This window comes from Melospiza melodia, chromosome Z (genome assembly GCF_035770615.1).
Source record: "Melospiza melodia melodia isolate bMelMel2 chromosome Z, bMelMel2.pri, whole genome shotgun sequence".
In the NCBI taxonomy this organism is placed as follows: domain Eukaryota; kingdom Metazoa; phylum Chordata; class Aves; order Passeriformes; family Passerellidae; genus Melospiza; species Melospiza melodia.
Genome location: NC_086226.1, coordinates 35,743,424 through 35,763,432, shown reverse-complemented (window position 1 = coordinate 35,763,432; position 20,009 = coordinate 35,743,424). Strand labels below are relative to the sequence as shown.

The 20,009-nt window shown below is 37.2% G+C and overlaps 1 protein-coding gene across 1 annotated transcript in view; it reads right to left on the bottom strand.

The window, feature by feature from the left end:
• Window positions 1–2,164: 2,164 nt before the first annotated feature.
• CWC27 (CWC27 spliceosome associated cyclophilin) overlaps window positions 2,165–20,009 on the bottom strand; it is a 95,180-nt gene continuing 77,335 nt past the window's right edge. The window contains exons 13-14 of the mRNA XM_063180054.1: window positions 19,472–19,575; window positions 2,165–2,577 (exon numbers count right to left, since the gene is read on the bottom strand). Of these exons, the coding sequence (XP_063036124.1) occupies window positions 2,415–2,577; window positions 19,472–19,575 (267 nt within the window). The 3' untranslated portion in view covers window positions 2,165–2,414. The remainder of the gene's footprint in view (window positions 2,578–19,471; window positions 19,576–20,009) is intronic.

Genomic DNA, 20,009 nt, shown 5'->3' with positions numbered 1-20,009 from the left:
ATTCTGAGCACACACATTTCACAGTCTTTAAAAAGAACACTGCAGTGCTGTACCACTTAACATTTTGTGTAATTACAGCAATGGCAGATGATGAATGAAACAGGTTTGAGTTAAAATGATTCTGCTAGCCTGCCAGTATGGGAAACTGGCAGGATTGTTACTGGCAGAATAACAGGTGATACTGCAAACTACTTGTTTCAGACAAGTATCATCATTTAAACTTCTTTCTGTGAGATTCTTACTCCTTGGTGTTGACTTTACCTGACTTATGAAAATGTACTTCTTACATAAGCTTTTGTTAACTTCACTCCAAATGTCTCCTAAATGAAATACAGAACTACTTTTGCTTCAGTGCAGTGAATAAAATTTAGATACCTTAGCCCATTTCTTGTCAACTTCATCAACTCTCAGTTGACTAGTTGTGATAATCTGACTTTCAATGCACACTTAACAAGAAAATGTCAACATTGTCAACATAGTTACTCTCTTGTTCTTGTCAGGTTACCAGTCCTGGGCAAGGTCCAGACTTTTCAAACCTCTTCCAAATGAGCAGGGTCCTAAGTCTCAAGTTAAGCTTCCTTTTTGGGCTTCTCTAGTGCTTAAAACTGGGAATCATCTAATACAGCTTACTCAGAGCTGATGCAGGTAGTCGGCAAAAATATTCAGCTAAGAAGGGTGTTAGTCAACTTGTCCATTTATTGACTCATGCATCCCACTTTAGCTCGCAGGAAAAATACATAATTACAACTTTTTTTTATTCCGGGGCAGTAACTGTCCTAGAATTGATTCTCAAGGTTTTTTTCACATCTACCTGTCACTTTTCCCCATGTTCACCACCTTTTCCTCCTTCCCATCTCCACCAGAATGGGAGTTTGATATACTCATTTCCTGTAATCACTGATTTAAAATCTTCTCCACAAACAAAGCAATGAATAGAGGAACAGCATGTGACATTAGATGTTCTTCACTTGGCCAGCAGACCTGACAGAAACGACTTAATGATTAAAAACCTTTGACTCACTAGTTTGTGAATGGCCATGTTAAGGAATGTAACCCCTCTTAACTTCTTTACACCATGGCACAGTATAATTCACTCAGCCTAAGAGGAGGATAATGACAGCTTTATACAGGATCTCACTTCACACCTCCAAGTTTTCTCCTTATCTCAAAGGTTGCACTATGCATTTAAGCAACAGTCTGTATGAATCTAACCTCTGATATTTGGGGCATATTAACCCACCAATGCAGGTTTATGTATCTCACACCTCAAACCCTATCAAGAAATTTGGCAGTGGCAGCTTGATAAGGACACCATACTTTACGGAACTTGTTCTAAAAACAACATCAGCAAAAGCACTCTGGTGGCACTTTTTAATGACCTTGTTCACTCTTCTTTAGCTATTGGCTATTTGGATAATCCATGTTCCCGTGGCATCAGAATTGCTGTAAAGGAGCAATGAAAATTCCTGTTTATCTGTAAAAATATTAATATCCAGGGTTGTAAAATATGAGGAAAGTCTATAAACTGGAAGCTTGAGCTCAACTGAGTTCAATTTTAGATGACAGAATAACTGTTTAAAGCAGGGTTATGTTTTTAATGAGACTGACCATATCTCCTTTGTTTCTATACTGGACTAATTAACAAACTAATCTTCATTACCTGCTTTACAGTGAAAATTCTACCAGAGGGATCTTTCTGGTATTGCATCAAGTGGTTTAAGCAACCATTACAGCATATTCAGATTCTCTTTTTTTATTCATCTGGTATGGATAGTGAAATAACACATCTAAAATGTATTATCCCAGCTTCCCAAGATGGGATCTGTACTGGAATGTGTATTTCAAAAGAAGGAGGCAATAGCCAGATTCTCAAATTAAACTTAGCTTGTTTCAAAAAAGCTGTGACCATTCCGAAAAGTACTGCATCATCTTAATTCTGTGTCAGAGTGGCTTAGGCAGGCAAAGGTTTACCTGTCTTTTAAAGAACAATGGAAATAATGGAAATTGCACTTCATAAAATCTTAAAAGTCTGCAGATGGGGTTTCCATGTTCTAACCTGACCCTCACTTAGACAAATTCCCATTCATTATGTTGAAAACTTTTTGATTACCATATTTTGATTAAACAAAGATTTTGACTACTGTAATTAAAACATAGACAAAAGTCAAGTCACCTGTTTTATTAAATACATCATTCTAAAAACCTTTAGAGAGGCTGGATAATGAATGCAGTGAGAGCACTTGACCGTACAACTTAAGAAACAAATGATAGCTCTGCTTCAAAACTGCACGACAGGTTCTTGAGAGATTCCTTTTCACACTTGTCCAGTGGTATTTTTAGGATCAGCTTACAAAAGAGCCAGTGCTTTATTGCAGTCACTTTCCAAGGCAGCTCTGGCTAACTTTACACTTCTTTTATCTCCTTTCCTTTTTTTCTCTCATTATCTTCTTGCTTTCTTCTCTTCTCCTCTTAGTTACGGGATTCCGTGGATCATAGATCTCAAAAGTATCTTCATCCTGCATGCTTGCATCTTTCACCTTTCTGCTTCTGTCTTCAAACTGAAGCACATGTGACATCCTACAAAAAACCAAACACCAACTCAGTGAAAGAATGGAAGATATAATTTGTACTTATGACATGCATGATTTATTTTTGGTCATAGCAAAAAAGAACTGACCTAGCTTTCTTTTGTTAGTGGGGTTTTTTAAAAATTTCTTAGAAGACCCTAATATTGCAGTGATAATTTTGTAAAGACTATTTTTGAAAAATACATCTAAATACAGATAGAGTTTTCTGTGGATTTTATTTCACATACTAAATTCTCTTTTCCTGTATTTTTCTATTTAGCGTAACTTCCAAAATGTATGGCAAATTTTTCCCAGCAACAGGGAGTGTTCCTCAAGTTTTCCTATTAGTCACTTTACACACCTTTCACCAGCGTGGAGGGTTTTACAAAAGTGGGAAAGAGTTTACATGGAAAATGCTTGAAGTAGGTACACAGATCAAAAAGGAAATGCTTCATGTCCTGCTGTTTCACATTAACTTGGTTCAGATCATGCTTTTTAATTCTCAATTTAATTTTAATTAAATAAATACCTTGTTCAATTCAATGTTTTTCCTACTGTTCATTAGAAGTTTTCCCCCATTAGATATTTCCTAATTTCAGCAAATTTCCAGTAATCTGAAAACATCTCTGTTACATAATGGAAAAATGGCACACGCGACCCTCAGGAGGTTCAACAAGGCCAGGTACTAGATCTTACACCGGGGCAACTACTGATAACAACACATGGTGGAAGAGGAAAGGATTGAAGCAGCTCTGCCAAGAGGAACTTACATGTGCTGGTGGCTGAGAGGCTGGACATGGCCCAGCCACGGGCACTGCCAGCCCAGAGAGCCGCACGTGTCCTGGGCTGCATCCAGAGCAGGGTGGGCAGCAGGGCAGGGAGGGGATTCTGCCCCTCTGCTCTGCTCTGCTGAGACCCCACCTGCAGGGCTGCATCAGCTCTGGGGGCACAGCACAGCAAGGACAGGGACCTGCTGGAGGGGACCTCCTGGCATGAGGAGGCCACCAAGATGATCCGAGGAATGGAGCAGCACTCCTGTGAGGACAGGCTGAGAGTTGGGACTGTTCAGCCTGGAGAGGAGAAGGCTCTCAGGAGATCTTATTGCAGTACACAACAGGACTCACTAGGACTGATGGTGACAGACCCTTTAGCAGGGCCTGTAGTTACAGGACAAAGGGTAAAGGTTTTAAAGCAAAAGAGCCCATATTAAGATGAGATCAGAAAGACATTTTTAAGACAAGGGTGGTGAAACACTAGAACAGGTTGCCCAGAGATGTGGTAAATTATTTTTTCAGGACAAACTCATATATCTAGGCAAAACCCACACTTAACCTTTGGATTCTGTGTGATCAATTTTCAAAAATGTCTTTGACTTTGATAGGACAACTTGAGAACTATACTGATCTGATCAATTTCTATAGCCTGTCTTTGTCAACAGTCTTAGTGACAGAAAACCCAGGAAAATGCGCAAGTTTCAAAAGGAAAGTTTTGTGGCCAATGAAGCACTGCTTTACTGGTCTCTTGCAACACGTACAACATTCTGAACTAAACAGTTTTCAAAGAGCTTTAGTGCAAATCTCCATACATAAAGGGAGGGCGAACCAGCTCAGTTACTGCAGATTATGATATAGTACTATTAATGAAACCAGAAAAAAAATCAAAACTATAGACCATATGTGATGTGCTTGAATGCTTAGAAAATTCCTAAAAACAAAAATTGAGAATTTTCATCACAACTGATTTTTGACATATGTGTTTCATAAATACTTGAAGAGTTGTTTCCAGTGTAAGAAACTTAGGTAGTTTATAACCCTGTCCACACTACTAACACCCAAACTTGTTTTTTTAGTCATCTCTACAGTTCTACAGTTCAGAATAACATAATGTACCATCAAAGTGACTCATGGTTGCATATTTGTAGTTTAATTATAAAAACATTGTCTCACAGTGGAGGGACTGAAGTAATTTATTTTAGCTAACATGCTTTCTGCATTTGTCATATTCTTCTCAACTTATTAAAGATGAGTAGACATATCAAATCCCTCTGTCCTAGTATGAATAAAGTACAGGCCTAAGAGATGGAGTCATTCCTCTGTGCATGGTTTTAAAGTGTGTTATGGGAGTGTAAGGAGAAGTGTAGTCACACTTAGTCCTTTCATCAACTCAGGTTTTCCAAGAATACTATAGCACAGGACATAACCTGCAGGATACAACTGACAGGAATTAAAATTAAATGTAACTCTAATTCTTGGATCAGGCCATACAGTGCCCCAAGTAGTTTGCAAATTACATGCAGTAGATTCAGACTAAGCAATATTTACTTCTCCCCAAGAGCTGAAAGAAGTCATAGTCTCTGACTCTTATTTGTAACTTTCCACTAAGACACTCCCAGCTGTGATTAAAAATAAGCCAATATTAAGAAACTTTTTGATATTCCCAGAATCAATTTCAGATGCAGCATCTCAGAGGTAAAGCAAAATAAACACAGACAGCATGTGGAGATTTTAAGAAATATTTTCCTTCTGTGACCTTAAATTTATTTTTGCAAGTCACTCATCTTCCCAGGTAGACCTGTTCTGCACCTATATGAATGGTGAATCACAGTGAATACTGTTCTTCAAAAGCAATTAATTTTTTTAAAAGGAACATAGGAAGGATTTAATAATTATTTCTATATTAAGCATTTGAATTTAAATTAATCTTACTCAAGTTCCTCTAACTGAAGTGTGCCTTTGCATAATTTTCCAAGTGCAGAGTTAGGTCCACAAATACAAGTTTCATAAGACTTTTCCTTGTTCAGTTTATAACTCTCTTCCCTTCTGCATGCTCCTGGGTTCAGTGAGGAGCTGCCCAGTCATGTTTCTGCAGTCACTGTACTGAAACAGTAATTTTATCTCTGTGTCTCTGATCTTCAGGAACCCACTAACTTGTGCTTATCACTGGTTGTTGACAACTCATTTTATATAAAAGAGATATTCAATTTTAAAGTCCACTTTTCTTCAAAATTTAAAGGATAAGAAGTACTTAGTTCTACCAAGCAAAACTCAAAACAAAACAAAACCTTGATTTTGCAGCTTAGTTTTTTGCTAAAAAGTTGTAAAATAAAATAGCTTGCCAAAACTGATTACTCTGTGTTTGAAGTACCTAGTTGTGCAAGTTGTTGTTCTTCCTAAATAGAAGACACAGTCACAAGATTTCTGTTAAGATGCTCATCATCCTAACAAAAATGAACAAGGAACCTTTGCACGGATTTATTGCTGAAGAGGTTGATTTTTACCCTGACCAGATGACAGCGTCCTACAAGTTGACCACGGTCCTATCCCATATAATGGGGGGGAAGCTTCCCTGCATTTCTTTCCTTTCATATTACTAAAGAACACTCAGTAGCTGGCTCTCTTCTGTAATCCAAAAATGGAATGTCTTGAAACTTTGGACTGAAATACACAAATTAATTTAAGACAGTTTCAGAAACAGCAAAGGATTTCAAAGGTACAATGATACTCCTGTGGCCTAGTGATATTCTCAGGTCAGCGAACAGATCAGGCTCTTTTGAACTACTCTAGTGAGACCATACTTGTAAGAAAAGATATGACACACTGTAATCCCTCTGCTTTTGAGATGTGTGAGCCATGCACTGTATCTGAATCATATGCCAGCTGCTGACAGCTGGTAGTCATGTTAAGTGTAGCATAAAAAGAAGTCCCATGGTCCAAAAGCTTTGGCCTTTCCAGAACTCCTTTTGGGAGAAACTGAAGTGGCAGTCAGTGAATTGAATAATTTTGAATCTTGGCAAGAATAAGGAAGCACTATGCTTTTGCTCTACGGATAAAGTTGAAACCTCCAGGTACACTCACGCATCAGTGATTTTTATACTAAGTGAAATGAAAGTGCAAAGCTGTATTGCCTAAGACCATACTTGCTTTTCAAACTGATATAGCTGCTGTTTGCTACCAGCTGCCTACTGCCCCCTTTGACTTTCCTTGCACAAATGGCCCTGCAGAGCAAACTTCCTGGTGCCTGGAGGAAAACCTGGGACTCTTGCACTCAAATACATCAGCATTTTAAACAGGAAGTCATCAACAAGTGTGAGCAAAAGCTACATCCTGCCAACTCTGTTGTAAGGGTAGTAGCTTCTGGCAGAGCAGCAGTAAATTCTTTAAGAGGTTTAGGCAGGTGCCCGCACTTTGGAGGGGCCTGTATAAAAAATTGCAGTTGGTGCTATACTTCTTTTTACACTAAATGCATACAAAATAAATAAAGCAACTAATCATGTTGCTATAAAATGTAGAGTATCATAATTTTGAACATTATGGCTGTGTTTTATGATAGTTATTGGTTCTTTTCATCAGGTTGCCTAAAATGAATGCAGAAGAATTAAGTATCTGTGTCAAGAAACTCAGTTGTATTGTATAGGCTGTCTAAAAAAATGGGACTAATATGAACCATAATTACTAGCAGTACCATTTGTTTCTGAGTTGAACATTGATTGCAAGTAACAGGCTTCCTATTTCTCAATTTCACAACGCATCCCATATTTAAAACATGGGATACTCCTTTCTGTAAATTATATTCTGCTTAAGTAGAATTCAAGTAGAGTAAATATTGAAGTGTAAGTAAAAAATCATTAATCTAGAAAATATTCTAGCACTTTTCTTCCACCACCCTCAAGATACCTAGGCAGTGGACAGAAAAGTAATTCAAGTGAACAGATGAGAAAACAGATGAGAATCCACAGATCAAAGCAAAGGAGATATCTCTCCCAAGGAAAAAAAAATTAGGCTTTTCTGGAAGAATGCACTCACTGGCAGTCTCTCTGCTCCCAGCAGAATAGTGGGTGGCACAGGAAGAAGAGATATTTGAGAAGGACCAAGAGACAGTTAAGACTACAAAAAAAATTGAGGAAGGGAAAGACTAAAAGAAATATAAGAATGAGAAAAAAAACAGAGAGAAAGAGACTTATCAAAATGTAAATCAAGTGAAGAAAATTTTCAAATGACAATTAAAAAGAAATACGAATTTTAAATCAAGGCAAGAGAACAAGAGTATGAACAAGGCAAAAAGAATATCAAAGCCATAAAACAAAGGGAATTTTGAACATCTAATCTTCTTCCATTTTTTAAAAAATGTTTTGAATTGAGATGCTACAAGCAAAATAAGCCTCTTGGATCAGGCTGCTGTCATTATTCCTTGCAAAACTGTGTCCAAGAGCTTTACAAATAATTTTGTAAACACAATGCAGCAGAAGAGAGGGAGCATTTTTGTGTCTCTAATGAAATCTGCAACTATCACTAAGTGCTCTGTGTCATACAACTCTTGTAAGAAAATTTTGTAGCTTCTGTTTGCTTTATCTCAACATCCAGATTTGTTTTCCTTCTTGTGTAACATAACACATAATCTCTCTTTCCACGCAAAGTAGTTTTGCAATCCAAGTTTCTCTCCTTTATCATTAAAAGAAAATTAAAAGAAAAATTATTTTTTACCAAGTACTTGAACTAGTTTTGAATTCTTACAGCAATGAGGGTTGATATCCTAAGTATCATGATAGACCCAGTCTCAAAGATGGATTAATCTCTTTAATTATCACTGTTTCACACAGCCACTTCTGTTTCAAAAAAGATGGTTCAGAAAACAATTTCCTTAAGTATTGTTTGTCTCATTAACTCATAATACTGGAGCTGTGCTAAATTACCTACAAAAGCTTGTATCCCTTTGTAGCACTTGGTATTTAAGCCTTACACTGCATCACACGTTTCCACCATGCCTGGTTTGCCAAATCAGATGTGATTTCACTTTAAGCAAGTTAATAATTAGAGAACCATAGATACTGAAATTGGGAAGGATCTTTTGGATCAAAAAAGTTGACCGTTAATCCAGCACTGCCAAGCCCACTAAACCACGTCCTGAAGTGCCATATCTACATGCCTTTTAAATACCTCCAGGGATGGAGCCATTTCTCTGGGCAGCCTCTTCCTATGCCTGACAACCTTTGTGGTAAAGAAAACTTTCCCCAGTATCCAATCTAAACCTCCCCTGGCACAACTTAAGGCTCTTGCCTTATCACTTATTAACTGAGAGAAGAGACTGTTTCACACAATGCTTTCTAGGAATAATTTCTGGTCCTAGGTTTCTGCTGTGATTGTTACCACTAAGAGATTTCACTCTTTCTTTTTTAAAGTACTTGTTTTCATCATTCCACATTCCTTGTTTCTTTTTCCTCGTCTCCCTTCCTAATGATGGGATATCTTGTCCCTTTTTTTAATACTTTCATAACATCCTGTATTTTTCATGTTTATTGACTTGATGTTTAAAAAGAGAAATACAATTTCCTATTCAGATCTATCAAAATCTAAATAATTAGTTATTCCATGGAAGTTTTAAACACTAAAAAATGCCTAGAAGAGTAGTGAGAAAATAGTTATAAATACAGCTATGTGCCATATTGCAAACGTTAAGTATTCATATAAAACACTTACTACTTTGTAAGTAGTTACTACTAATCTATGTTAGTGATTATGATACAGATTTTACACAGAAATTTAAAATTTTACTGTTGCTATAAACACCACCCCTTTCAGCTGGTTTGTGCTGGTTTTGACTGGGGTAGAATTAGCTTTCCTCACAGTGGCTGATGTGGGGCTGTGCTTTGGATTTGTGCTGAACAGGGTTGGGGATATGGTGATGTTTTTCTTATTGCTGAGCAGGGCACACACAGAGCCAAGGCCTTTTCTACTTCTCCTGCTGCCGTGGTGGTCTGGAGGGCACTGGGGGTGCCTGGGAGGCTGGGAGGAGACACAGCCAGGACAGGTGAGCAAAGGGATATTCCAGACCATATGGCATCAAGCTCAGTATATAAAATGGGGGGAAGAAGAAGGAAAGGGAGATGTTTGGAGTGATGGTGTTTGTCTTCCCTACTGTCATGAAGGATGGGGCCCTGCTGTACTGGAGATAGCTGAACACCTGCCTGCCCATGGCAAGTAGGGAATTAATTCCTTGTTTCACTCTGCTTGTGTGGGGGGCTTTTGCTTTCCCTTTTAAACAGTGTGTATCTCAACCCACGAGTTTTCAGGTTTTACCCTTCGACTCACCCTGCAGGTGGGGCAGTGAGTGAGCAGCTGCCTGGGGCTTGGCTGACGGCTGCGTTAAGCCATCACTACAATGGAGTGATTACTGCTGCTCTTGCACAAAACAAAAATGTCCCTAGTGTTAAGCAAGTAAAAGACGAAAATATGCTTTAAAAATATTATACAAAGTCAGGCCATACACTTCTGGTAACTTTAACTAGCCCTTTGAATTTGTATATTACAGTTACTGGAGGACTGAAAATTGGCTTAACCTCTTCAGAATAACCAGCAAGTTTTGGATCCTTCACAGATCGAAGAATTAATTGCTTGTAACTTCTCTTTGTGTTGGCCTATAGCATAAAATGATGAGAACAGAACTTTTGCAGATATTTCTAATATAATACTTTCTGAGATAGTTTATTTAAACTGTAATATGCTTTGATTATCACAAAACAATCACTGCCAAAATTAGAAAAAGAAACTAATAGTTTCACTAACCAAAATTAGAAAAAGAAACTAATAGTTTCATGGGACCTCCAGTTTAAAAAGAACCCCTTTGTTGTTTGCAAAGCTAACAACAAAGTAACATAATCTTGGTGAAGACTAATATAGTATTGTATTCTTGGATTGCTCAAGACAGTACTAAAAATCTTTTTCTCTTGAAAGAACATTTAACTGTAAATAACCTTCTAAGAGAAGGAGAATCACCTTAACTATGAAAAAGCTCACCTTATTTGTAATAACTATGATGACTTATTTTTTCAAGCAATAAATATTTTTCTGAATAAAATTCAGTTATCCTATCTTGAGCTATCCTATGCTATCTTGATATTGCTTCTGTTCTATAACAATTAATATGTAAAGCATATTTACACTACATCCTTGACCCCTTCACAAAAATGTTAAGTAGTTTGATGTGAGAAGATGGATGCTTTAAATAGACAACTGCTCCTGGTACAGTAGACTGGTATGGAAGACTAAAATGTAAATTCCAGACAGCATACCCGTAAAGAAAAGCTCTACATAGCATTGACTACAGGGATATGTGAGCCACAATGGCGGAACTCATCAGTGATCCATCCATTCTAGCATCCTGTCTCTGGCAATAGCTTGTACAAAATCTGATACTCGGAAGTCAGTCAGCAAATCACCACCCCAAGTTAACGCAAGCAGATAGGCATTATTTTATCAACACAGCACACAGCTGGAGTGAAAAGAAAGGAGAGGAGAATATTTCTAGCACAAAAATACTCAGATTTTCAAAACATTCGGATTTCTCTGGGCACTCTCCCTTTTCATTTGCCCTTCCCTCTCTCATTCTGAATATATCAAAATCCTTACTTCTTAGATTTGTCATTTAATGCAATGAAGTTGGGGTGCTTGGAAAGGTGTGTAAATATACAGGAAGCTTAAGCCAGGCTAATAAAGATTTAGAAGATTATTTTTTCATTCTTCACTAGATTTTCTGGCAATAAAAAAGATCAGCTTTCCAGACAGTAAATCTAACACTAGATATCCCGTAACTGAAACATGGATCATCTCTGAATTTAAGTCAAACAGTAGTCAATTCAGATGCCTAGTCCAAATAAACTCAGATACAGGGAGTTAGCAAAAAATAAACAAGCAAAAAGCCCCACTTTAAATGCTCTGACTTTCTCAGACATGCTGAACAGCTACAGGCAATCAATATACAACGTCAGCAGAAGAACAATTTGTTAATTTGAATTACTGACTGAAGCAGTGGGGTAGGGGGTGGCATTTACAAATCAAGCAAAGTCTGACCATATTCCAGCAGTACAGGGGTGAAGGTGGAGACAAAACTGGAGGGTAAAAAGAAAGATTTACAGCAGAAGTGGTTTTTTTTCTTCCTTTAAAGGTTAGTGGCAGTACTAAAACCCAAACAAACGCTTATTTTTTTGCCAAACAGAAAAGAAACCTCTCTTTCCAATGTGTTTCTAATACAGACCTCTGGCATTCATTTATCCTTTGTAACAATCAAGTAAGTATTTTGTCAACTTTTAAAAAATGTAGTTGAGTAAATCAATGGCCTTAGCAGGAGAGACCTAATATAGAGCCAGTTTTTCCAGACTAGTGAAGGAACGCTGGCTCAAGTCTGGATGGGAGGAGGGGAGCAAACATGGCTTTAATCCATCTTTGTGCCTCACTGGCATAAATTACAGCAGCACTTTTTCTGTCATTCCCCAAGCTAGCATCAGCATGTAAAACAGACTGCAGCTTAGTTTTCAGGGGTTTTCTGTGTTTGTCAGTTAAGCTTCTGCAACTGAAGCTGCAAAGACTGGTGTTAATCTTGAAGAAGCTGTATTTCATAATCCTGAATTTGAGGTTTTGTAGGAAAAAAAATCTATATTTTATAAAATGTATATTAAACAAGGTTTATAAAAGAAATATAACCAATATTTTAGGTGTCTGTCCTGAAGAACTTCACTCTGAACATTTAAATAGTATATGCTGCAGCACTTAGGAAATCCTGGAAATAAAATGGAACACATTATCAAATGTATATGGATTAAATACTGAAAATGTGCATTGTGATTTAGTTCTTATTAGAAATTAAGTCTTGTAATATAAAAACAGTCTGGCTAACTTCAGCATTTACCGATTCTAAAATTACTATTTCAATTAAAAAATACCCCCGTCCAAACCAATTCTAGCCTATACTCTACAAGAGACATTAAAAAATGATGCCTTGATACTGTTTTAAGACCCAAATTACTCTGTTACAAAACCTTTTACTGTGAGGCTACAAGGTAAGTAAAATATTGTCTGTTTCCACTCCTAATTGTGCCATATTTTTCATGAAAGCAATCATAAATCTTCTGAAAGGAAACTTCCTTGTATTATGAACAAAAATGTTTCTTAAAGAAGATAGAGGGCACAGTTGTTGATGGTGGATAGAGAATACCTTCATTTAATATACAGATTTATTTTCTGTTTGTTCTAGTGTAAAATGAAACTATCTCTACAAACTGGGTAAAAAATTGTACACTGAAATTGCAATTATTATCCTGGCAAAAAGAACTCAGCATTAGCACCCAATGCTCCCACAATATTTAAGTGGCCCCACTGAGGTTTTCTGAAATTCAGAATTGGGAACAGATTACAGTGTTTGATTTATATAAGCCAGGCTGTACTTTAAATGATTAGCACTGAACTTCTTTGAGTTTTTTGTCCACAGAACCAATAAATTAGTAAAACCAGACTATTCCCTTCAATTTCTGCTAAAATCAGGAGATCTGATCTGTGTAAAGCATCTGATCTATGTGCAGATCAAGATATTTTATGACCAAGAAGAAGGTATGTTTAAAAGCTTTCTAAGACACATGAGATTTTAAACAGTGCCTTTTAAGTATGCACATCATTACATCCATTTGATGTTTGGTTTTAATCCTCATTATCTTACATGAGGTTTTTTACAAATAATTTAGAGGACAACACTAGTAATTACACAATATGGACATGAAGCCATCCATTAAGCAAGACATGAAATACCTTTTTGTTTAAAATAGAAGACCTTGACTGTCACACAGTTTTCACAACAACCTTTTGTAAAAAATGGAAGGTATTTTCAGGTATTGACTTTTTCATTTTGATTTTAAAAAAGTCTATTTTCCCTATACCTCAAATTAACCAACAAAGACACAACAAAGGTAAGTAACCAGAAGAATTTTAGACTGAAAAACCATGTGAAAAACTACCACCTCATTCCAAATTCCCATTTTGCTCATTTTTACTTGTCCCAAAGTATATCTGAAAACTGAATGGATTTATGTTATTTAAATAAAAAGAAAGACCAAGTTTCAGAGTCTAGACATACTTCCAAAAAAACTTAAGTGACTTATTTACATTTGTTGCTTAGTTACAACTGTGACAGCACTTCACAGGGAAGGAAAAAGCTGATTTCTTCTAAAGATTAAGAAGCTTTATGTTTCACATGTAACATCTTACATTCCACCCAGGAAACACTGCAGTGGTTCAGTTATGAAGCACTGGTATCACGTGCTATTAATTAAATGAACTATGTAGCATGCTGGCAGTCTCAGTCAAATTCTGAAAGGCTGCAGAGTGCATTCTGAGAGCAGATAAAGGCCAGTGATGAGATCTGAATCCAGAAGAAGAAATCCTAAACTTCTAGCCAGCTGCAGAGTGAAGGAAAAATTACTGGGCTTCACTGTAACACAAACTCTAAAATCAACTGGGGGTCTACTTGCAGTCCTGACTTGTGAACTGATGGGATTAATAACAGACCAAATCCTTCTACTGAGGATAATACAGATTTTGGCTGATTCCCTGGTGGCAGCAATTTTAATGCACTTCACATAATCATGTCCATCTGGTAAGGAACAACTTTCACATATTAATATTTCAGTTTCTACACTGAATATTGAAGGTCCAACAGAATGAATCTGGCATCTTCCATGAAGTCAAAACTGAAGAAGTAACAATTAAAACCGTATTTATCAGAACTCAGATTATCAGCATGGAAATAGTTTTCAAGCAGGAACAGAATATTGCCTTAATGCTCATATTATAAAATCATAGAATGGTGTGGGTTGAAAGGGATCTTTAAAGGTCACCCAGTCCTACCCCACTGCCACTCCTCTGGGCAACCTGTTCTAGTGACTCTACCCTCTGAGTAAAGAATTTCTTCCGAGCATCTAATTTAAATCTCTCAATTTAAAATCATCACCCCTCATCCTGTCCCTATCTGCCCAAGTAAAAAGTCACTCTCCCTCTTTCTTTTAATCACCCTTTAATTACTGAAATATCTACCACAATAAGGTCTCTCCAGAGCCTTCTCTTACCTATCCTGAACAACCCCAGCTTTCTCAGCCTTTTCTCAAAGGAGAGATATCATTTTTGCATTCCTTCTCTGGACCAGCTCACAAGAGTCCCTGTCCTTGCTGTGCTGTGCCCCCAGAGCTGATGCAGCCCTGCAGGTGGGGTCTCAGCAGAGCAGAGCAGAGGGGCAGAATCCCCTCCCTGCCCTGCTGCCCACCCTGCTCTGGATGCAGCCCAGGACACGTGTGGCTCTCTGGGCTGGCAGTGCCCGTGGCTGGGGCATGTCCAGCCTCTCAGCCACCACAGCCCCAAGCCCTTCTGGGCAGGGCTGTCCCCAGTCTCTGATCTTGTCTGGGATTGCCCTGGCCCAGGTGCATCACCTTGGTCTTGTTGAACTTTATGAGGTTCACAAGAACCTACTTCTCAAGGCTGTCCTGATGCCCCTGGATGTTCATCCCATTTTTCTGCAGTGCCACCTGCACTGCTCAGCCTTTTGTCACTGCAGATGTACTGAGGGTACCTCTGTCCCACTGCCTCTGTCACTGATGAAGATTCTGAAGAGCATCAGACCCAAGCAGTGAATGAATAGGGATGTGTTTTCAATCAATCCAAAAAATTACCCATCATGATTTCCCAACCTATGTGTCTTCCATGTATTATGAAGTTCTGTAAACTTGACTGGTTTTGTGTGCAATGTGTGGTATTTTAGTGGTATGGAGTGATGATCATTTTGACTTTTCAGCTACTTGACACAGACAATTACATTTTAAGTTCAAGAATGTTGAGGAATACTAAAGTTGATTCCTGAACATTTTTGTGCATTTTTTCTGTGAGAATGTATGGAGATCCTATATAGATATATGCTAAACTGACTTGGCAACCAGGTGAGTTTTCAAAAAGCAGTGTGTGGCTTCATTACCACAGAAAATTCCACCAACTCAAAAGTTGTCATAGCACTAGATATACTTCAGTATTCCAATAAATCGTGTAGTTTCAGGAAGCCTCCACTTGTTTTAAAAGATCAGAGGGAGAAGAGTTAAGTCCAGATTTTAGTTAAGGACATGACATGTATTTTTAGAGCAGAGAATCTGTTCCTTCCACAAAAACCAATATTCCACATAGGAAAGTTAAGATATATTTCTCACATTTCACAAGCACGTAAGATTCCTAAAAATTCAGCTGGAGAGCCCTATTTTTAGGAATAGACAGCCATAGTTTAATGTCAAAGTGAAAACCTTAATATGGTAATGGTTAGTTCATTTCCACTTATGACTATACTGGAGAAGAATATAATTACAAAACATATGTATAATGTGAAGTTTTGAATGTTTATTGGAGTATTCAGAATTCATGTGATTTTGGAAAAAAAGAATAGCAGTTTGAAGACTGGGATACAATTTAAAAAGAGCAATGGCTAAATTCCAATAAGAGTGATCAATAGTATGAGAACAGGACAGAACTAAGTTAGGCAACCATTCAATAGGAAAGGCTTAGAAAGGAATGAAAACCAGGTATTAAAAAAACAGCAACAAAAAAGTAATCCTTCCACTGAACGCAGACAGACTTAGCTGAGTGCTGCATTTAGTCTCAGATTTCACATCTTGAAAGAAGCACTTGGAACTCTCAGAATTACTTGATCGAAGGGTGCTTTACAGTACCAAGTATCACTCTTATCCTATTTCAAAAGGAATATTTTGCACAGATTAAGTAAAACAATCTTTGAATGTACTTGACTGCATCAGAATTTTTTATCCCATTGCTGGATTCTTTCTATGAAAAATATTTTGTCACGTTCACAGGATCTCCATCATTAGTTTCATTATCTGCAATTGCTGTAACATCCTTCTGGAATGAAAGCTGTGTTTTACTACAATTGCAACTATTTGTTATTATCATCAGAACTCTGAAGTGTCACTACTACCTGAATGAGTATCACATGCATGCAACTATATGTGTTACAGTAAGTCCTACACAAGATGAGTAGCAGCAGAGCTCTGAATTAAGTGTAGCCTGTGCAGCATTTTCTTATTCAAATTCAGGCCTATCAAGTAATCAAAGTGGCAAGTATCAAGCAGATTCCAGCTGGGTCTTCTGTTGTGACATATTTGGTTTTCATAATATTAGTCTCTAAGCAAATGACACCTCATTGTCACCGTGATTCACCTCACCTACATTTTTGGGAAAAGTCTTCTTGGTTAAGACTCTAAGCCAAGAATGCAACTGAGTTCTGACAGATAATCTCTACCTACCTCTGCAGCACTTTATACAATGTTTAAGAAATAAGAACATAGTAATGCATCTGAGTCCTTCTTACTTGGATTGTAAGCAAATAATGAACCACTATCATTGATCAAATAGTACTGAGAATATCTAACAAATCATTAAGAGAAAAGCACAAGCACTAGTTGTCAACATGAAGCCAAAATGAAAATAATGGCTGGAAGAACTCAGATCAAGAATGTCTTTCTAAGGTACCCAGATGCTGTAAAATTGTGTCCACTTACTTACTGTCAGACATTTTTATTCTTTGATCCCTTCTTTGAGCAGATACCATGTTTATGATGGTATTTTTGAATTCTGTAAGGGAAATTGGATTTTGATTGCTGCAGACAAATACAAATAATCATTCTCACAGAGCAGTAGAGGTTGCAATAAAATGTCTCATGCAAGATTCTGATATCCCACATTAAAATTTAGTCTTATGCATTTCTCTTCAGCACTCCTTACATTTCCTCAGATGTGTTCTTAGACAGTAAAGTCTGGTAATAATTATCAAACACCATACACACTGTTTACAATAGAGTCATATTTCTTCCTTTTTTATTGCATAAAAAGTAGAATGCTGCTGAAAAGTGCCCAAATGTCTGCTATGTGCCATGCCAATACAGCAGTTCAGCCAAATATGCAGAGAAAAGTTTGCCAAACAAAAGAAAACATAACAAATTGGTAATGGTTTCTATCTTGACAGAGAATGAAAATTATACCTCAATGTGTGGCCACTCATGGACACATAAAAATGTCTTAGAGGCAATCATTTTACTTCAGATAACATACCCTGACAGTAGAGCAAAGCATACTGGCAGGCTTTCCCTTCCCATAAAAACAGCAACCATGACCTACAAAATGGCCTGGAGGAAGCACGTTGTTTGTGTGTGTACCATACATGCACATGCCATACACTAACTGTATTTCATAAAAATCAAATAAAGTGAAGTTACTGTCTTTTGAGAAGTAGATTCAAATTAAAAAAGAATTTTAAAATATAAAGTCACTATAGTTATCTCAAATGTTCCTATAAAACAAAGGTACTGAAAATGTAAACACTTAATCCAAAATATGCAATTTAACTTTCCCAGTGCTTTACAAAATAATTCATAGCTTTCAGAAGATTTCATTGCTTTGTTAATGTTGTCTACAGCCAATGTGTGCAACATACATTTCACAATTTACCTGGCCTCAAAGTAAATTATTTGAAAACAGAGTGCCTCATCTATCTCTAAAGTTAACATGAACACTTACTGCTGAGCTGCAAAATTAATGATATTAATTATTAATCTATTATGTAGTTTCATATTAAGTATTTGTTTTAGTTCAATTCTGAACGTAGTATTGTTTTCTGAACAAAAATACAACTTCATAACATAATCATAAATTACAGCACTTCTTAATTCAGTAGGACTGACAGTGGATAGCATTGCTGGTGATTAGGTATCAGTAGTTACTCAGAAAGAAATAGGAAAGATATGTTTGAACTCTATAAAGGTATTTAAAAGACTGGTCATATTACTGTGACAAGAAAATATTTGACATGAAGATCAAGTACATAAAATGCTCATATAAAGGCCAGATAAAAGAATCATATAGTGGACATGGGAGGTTTAGACCAGATATTTGGAAGTATTTCTTTACCAAGAGGGTGGTCAAACACTGGACCAGGCTTCCTAGAAAGGAGATCAATGCCCCCAGCCTGTCAGTGTTCAAGAGGCAATTGGACAATGCCCTTAACAACACAGCTTTTGGCCAGCCCTGAAGCTTTCAGGCAGCTGGACAGATGATGATTGTAGGTCCCTTCCAAATGAAATAATTGCTCTATAATTCTTGGAGGACATAAAAGCACTTTGGTAGCTCAGAAGGATCTCAAAATACCAGTGAACTCCAAGGATCTTGAAATTTATATTGTATGTTGTCTCTCATCCTCAAAGAGCCTGAGGTAGGAAAAGACGTAATGAAGGAAGAAAACACTGTTTGAAGAAGCAACAAAATATTTTTAAATCATCTGATATACAGAAATACCGGTAGTCTTAAAATATTTACCAAGAACTTTGTTAAAGTTTCTATTTTATCGTAATTTTGCTGTAGCTCAAATGGCTTATGCACACAACTATGAAAAAAAACCTGTAGGCAGAGACAGCCTATTTTGTTGGACCAGCTGTAGTGTTTGCCTTATAAACAGGACAGACCCTTACAAAATTTTTTTGCTAGGATTTCTTTTCTTTTTTCCAGGTATTTTATGCATTTTTGCATTATGTCTACTTTTATGAGCATTTAACTGCATGCAGCCTAGAGCTTTAAGATCACACTTCAAATCATTTTTATTTTTATCCCTTTGATTACCTAAGGTGGATAGTTTGTATCAAAGATGAATATGAGACAACAGGGTACAAACTGAGTCCTCGACTGGGAGACATTAAGGCAGTAACTTCTGCAGTGCTTTATCTACTTCAGTAATATCCCACTGCCTTAGGGTCACCCTACACTTCAGATGAGTCAGACTATCTCAATCTCATCCATCATTTACAAACACTTACCACACTCAACACACAGTTTTAGAAAGATTTAAAACTAGAGAATGCTAAATGTCATCTGCTCTCATGACATATTTCTCAGAGTGCTAAACCAGTACCTTTTAGCTGACTCCTAATGGAGCAGCTGCCCTCACATTCAGTGTTTTCTGCTACTCAAATTTATGCATACCAGGGTCACTATGTTAGTACAGCAGGATTTGTATTGGTAAACACAGAAACCCAAAGGAAAAAAACTCACCATCCTTCGTCATTATCTACGTCAGGTTCAGACAGCTCATTTTCAGGAGTCTCTTCAATTGCCTGGGTTAACTTTGTTTTAAATCGGTCTAACAAGGCCAGTGTCTGAAATTAAACACATGGTTTTAGAGAAATTGTATATTTCTACACACCAACAGGCATATACAACATTTTTATTATTTTGAGGAGAAGTACAATGAGAGTGATGTTTCCTATGAATTTGGAAGAAACACTTTAGAGAGGCAAGTGAGAGAGCAAGAGATGATGGCGGGTGCGAGAGCGGGACTGCAAGGAAAGCCCTGATGAGTGAGTGGGCAGGCAATGCTGAGGCAACAAGAGAAGCAGGGAGGTGCCTGTCAGGTGTGAAAAAATACTTCTCTCACCATCTAGTGAAATGAAAAGGAATATTTAAGGAACAAATACTTGTAGCTACCTAGAGAATAAAACAGCTGATTAAATAACACTGCCAACAATGAATTTTACTTTTTGGATATGCTACTGTCCTATTTTAAAGTAATCTACTGTATAAATTACAAACC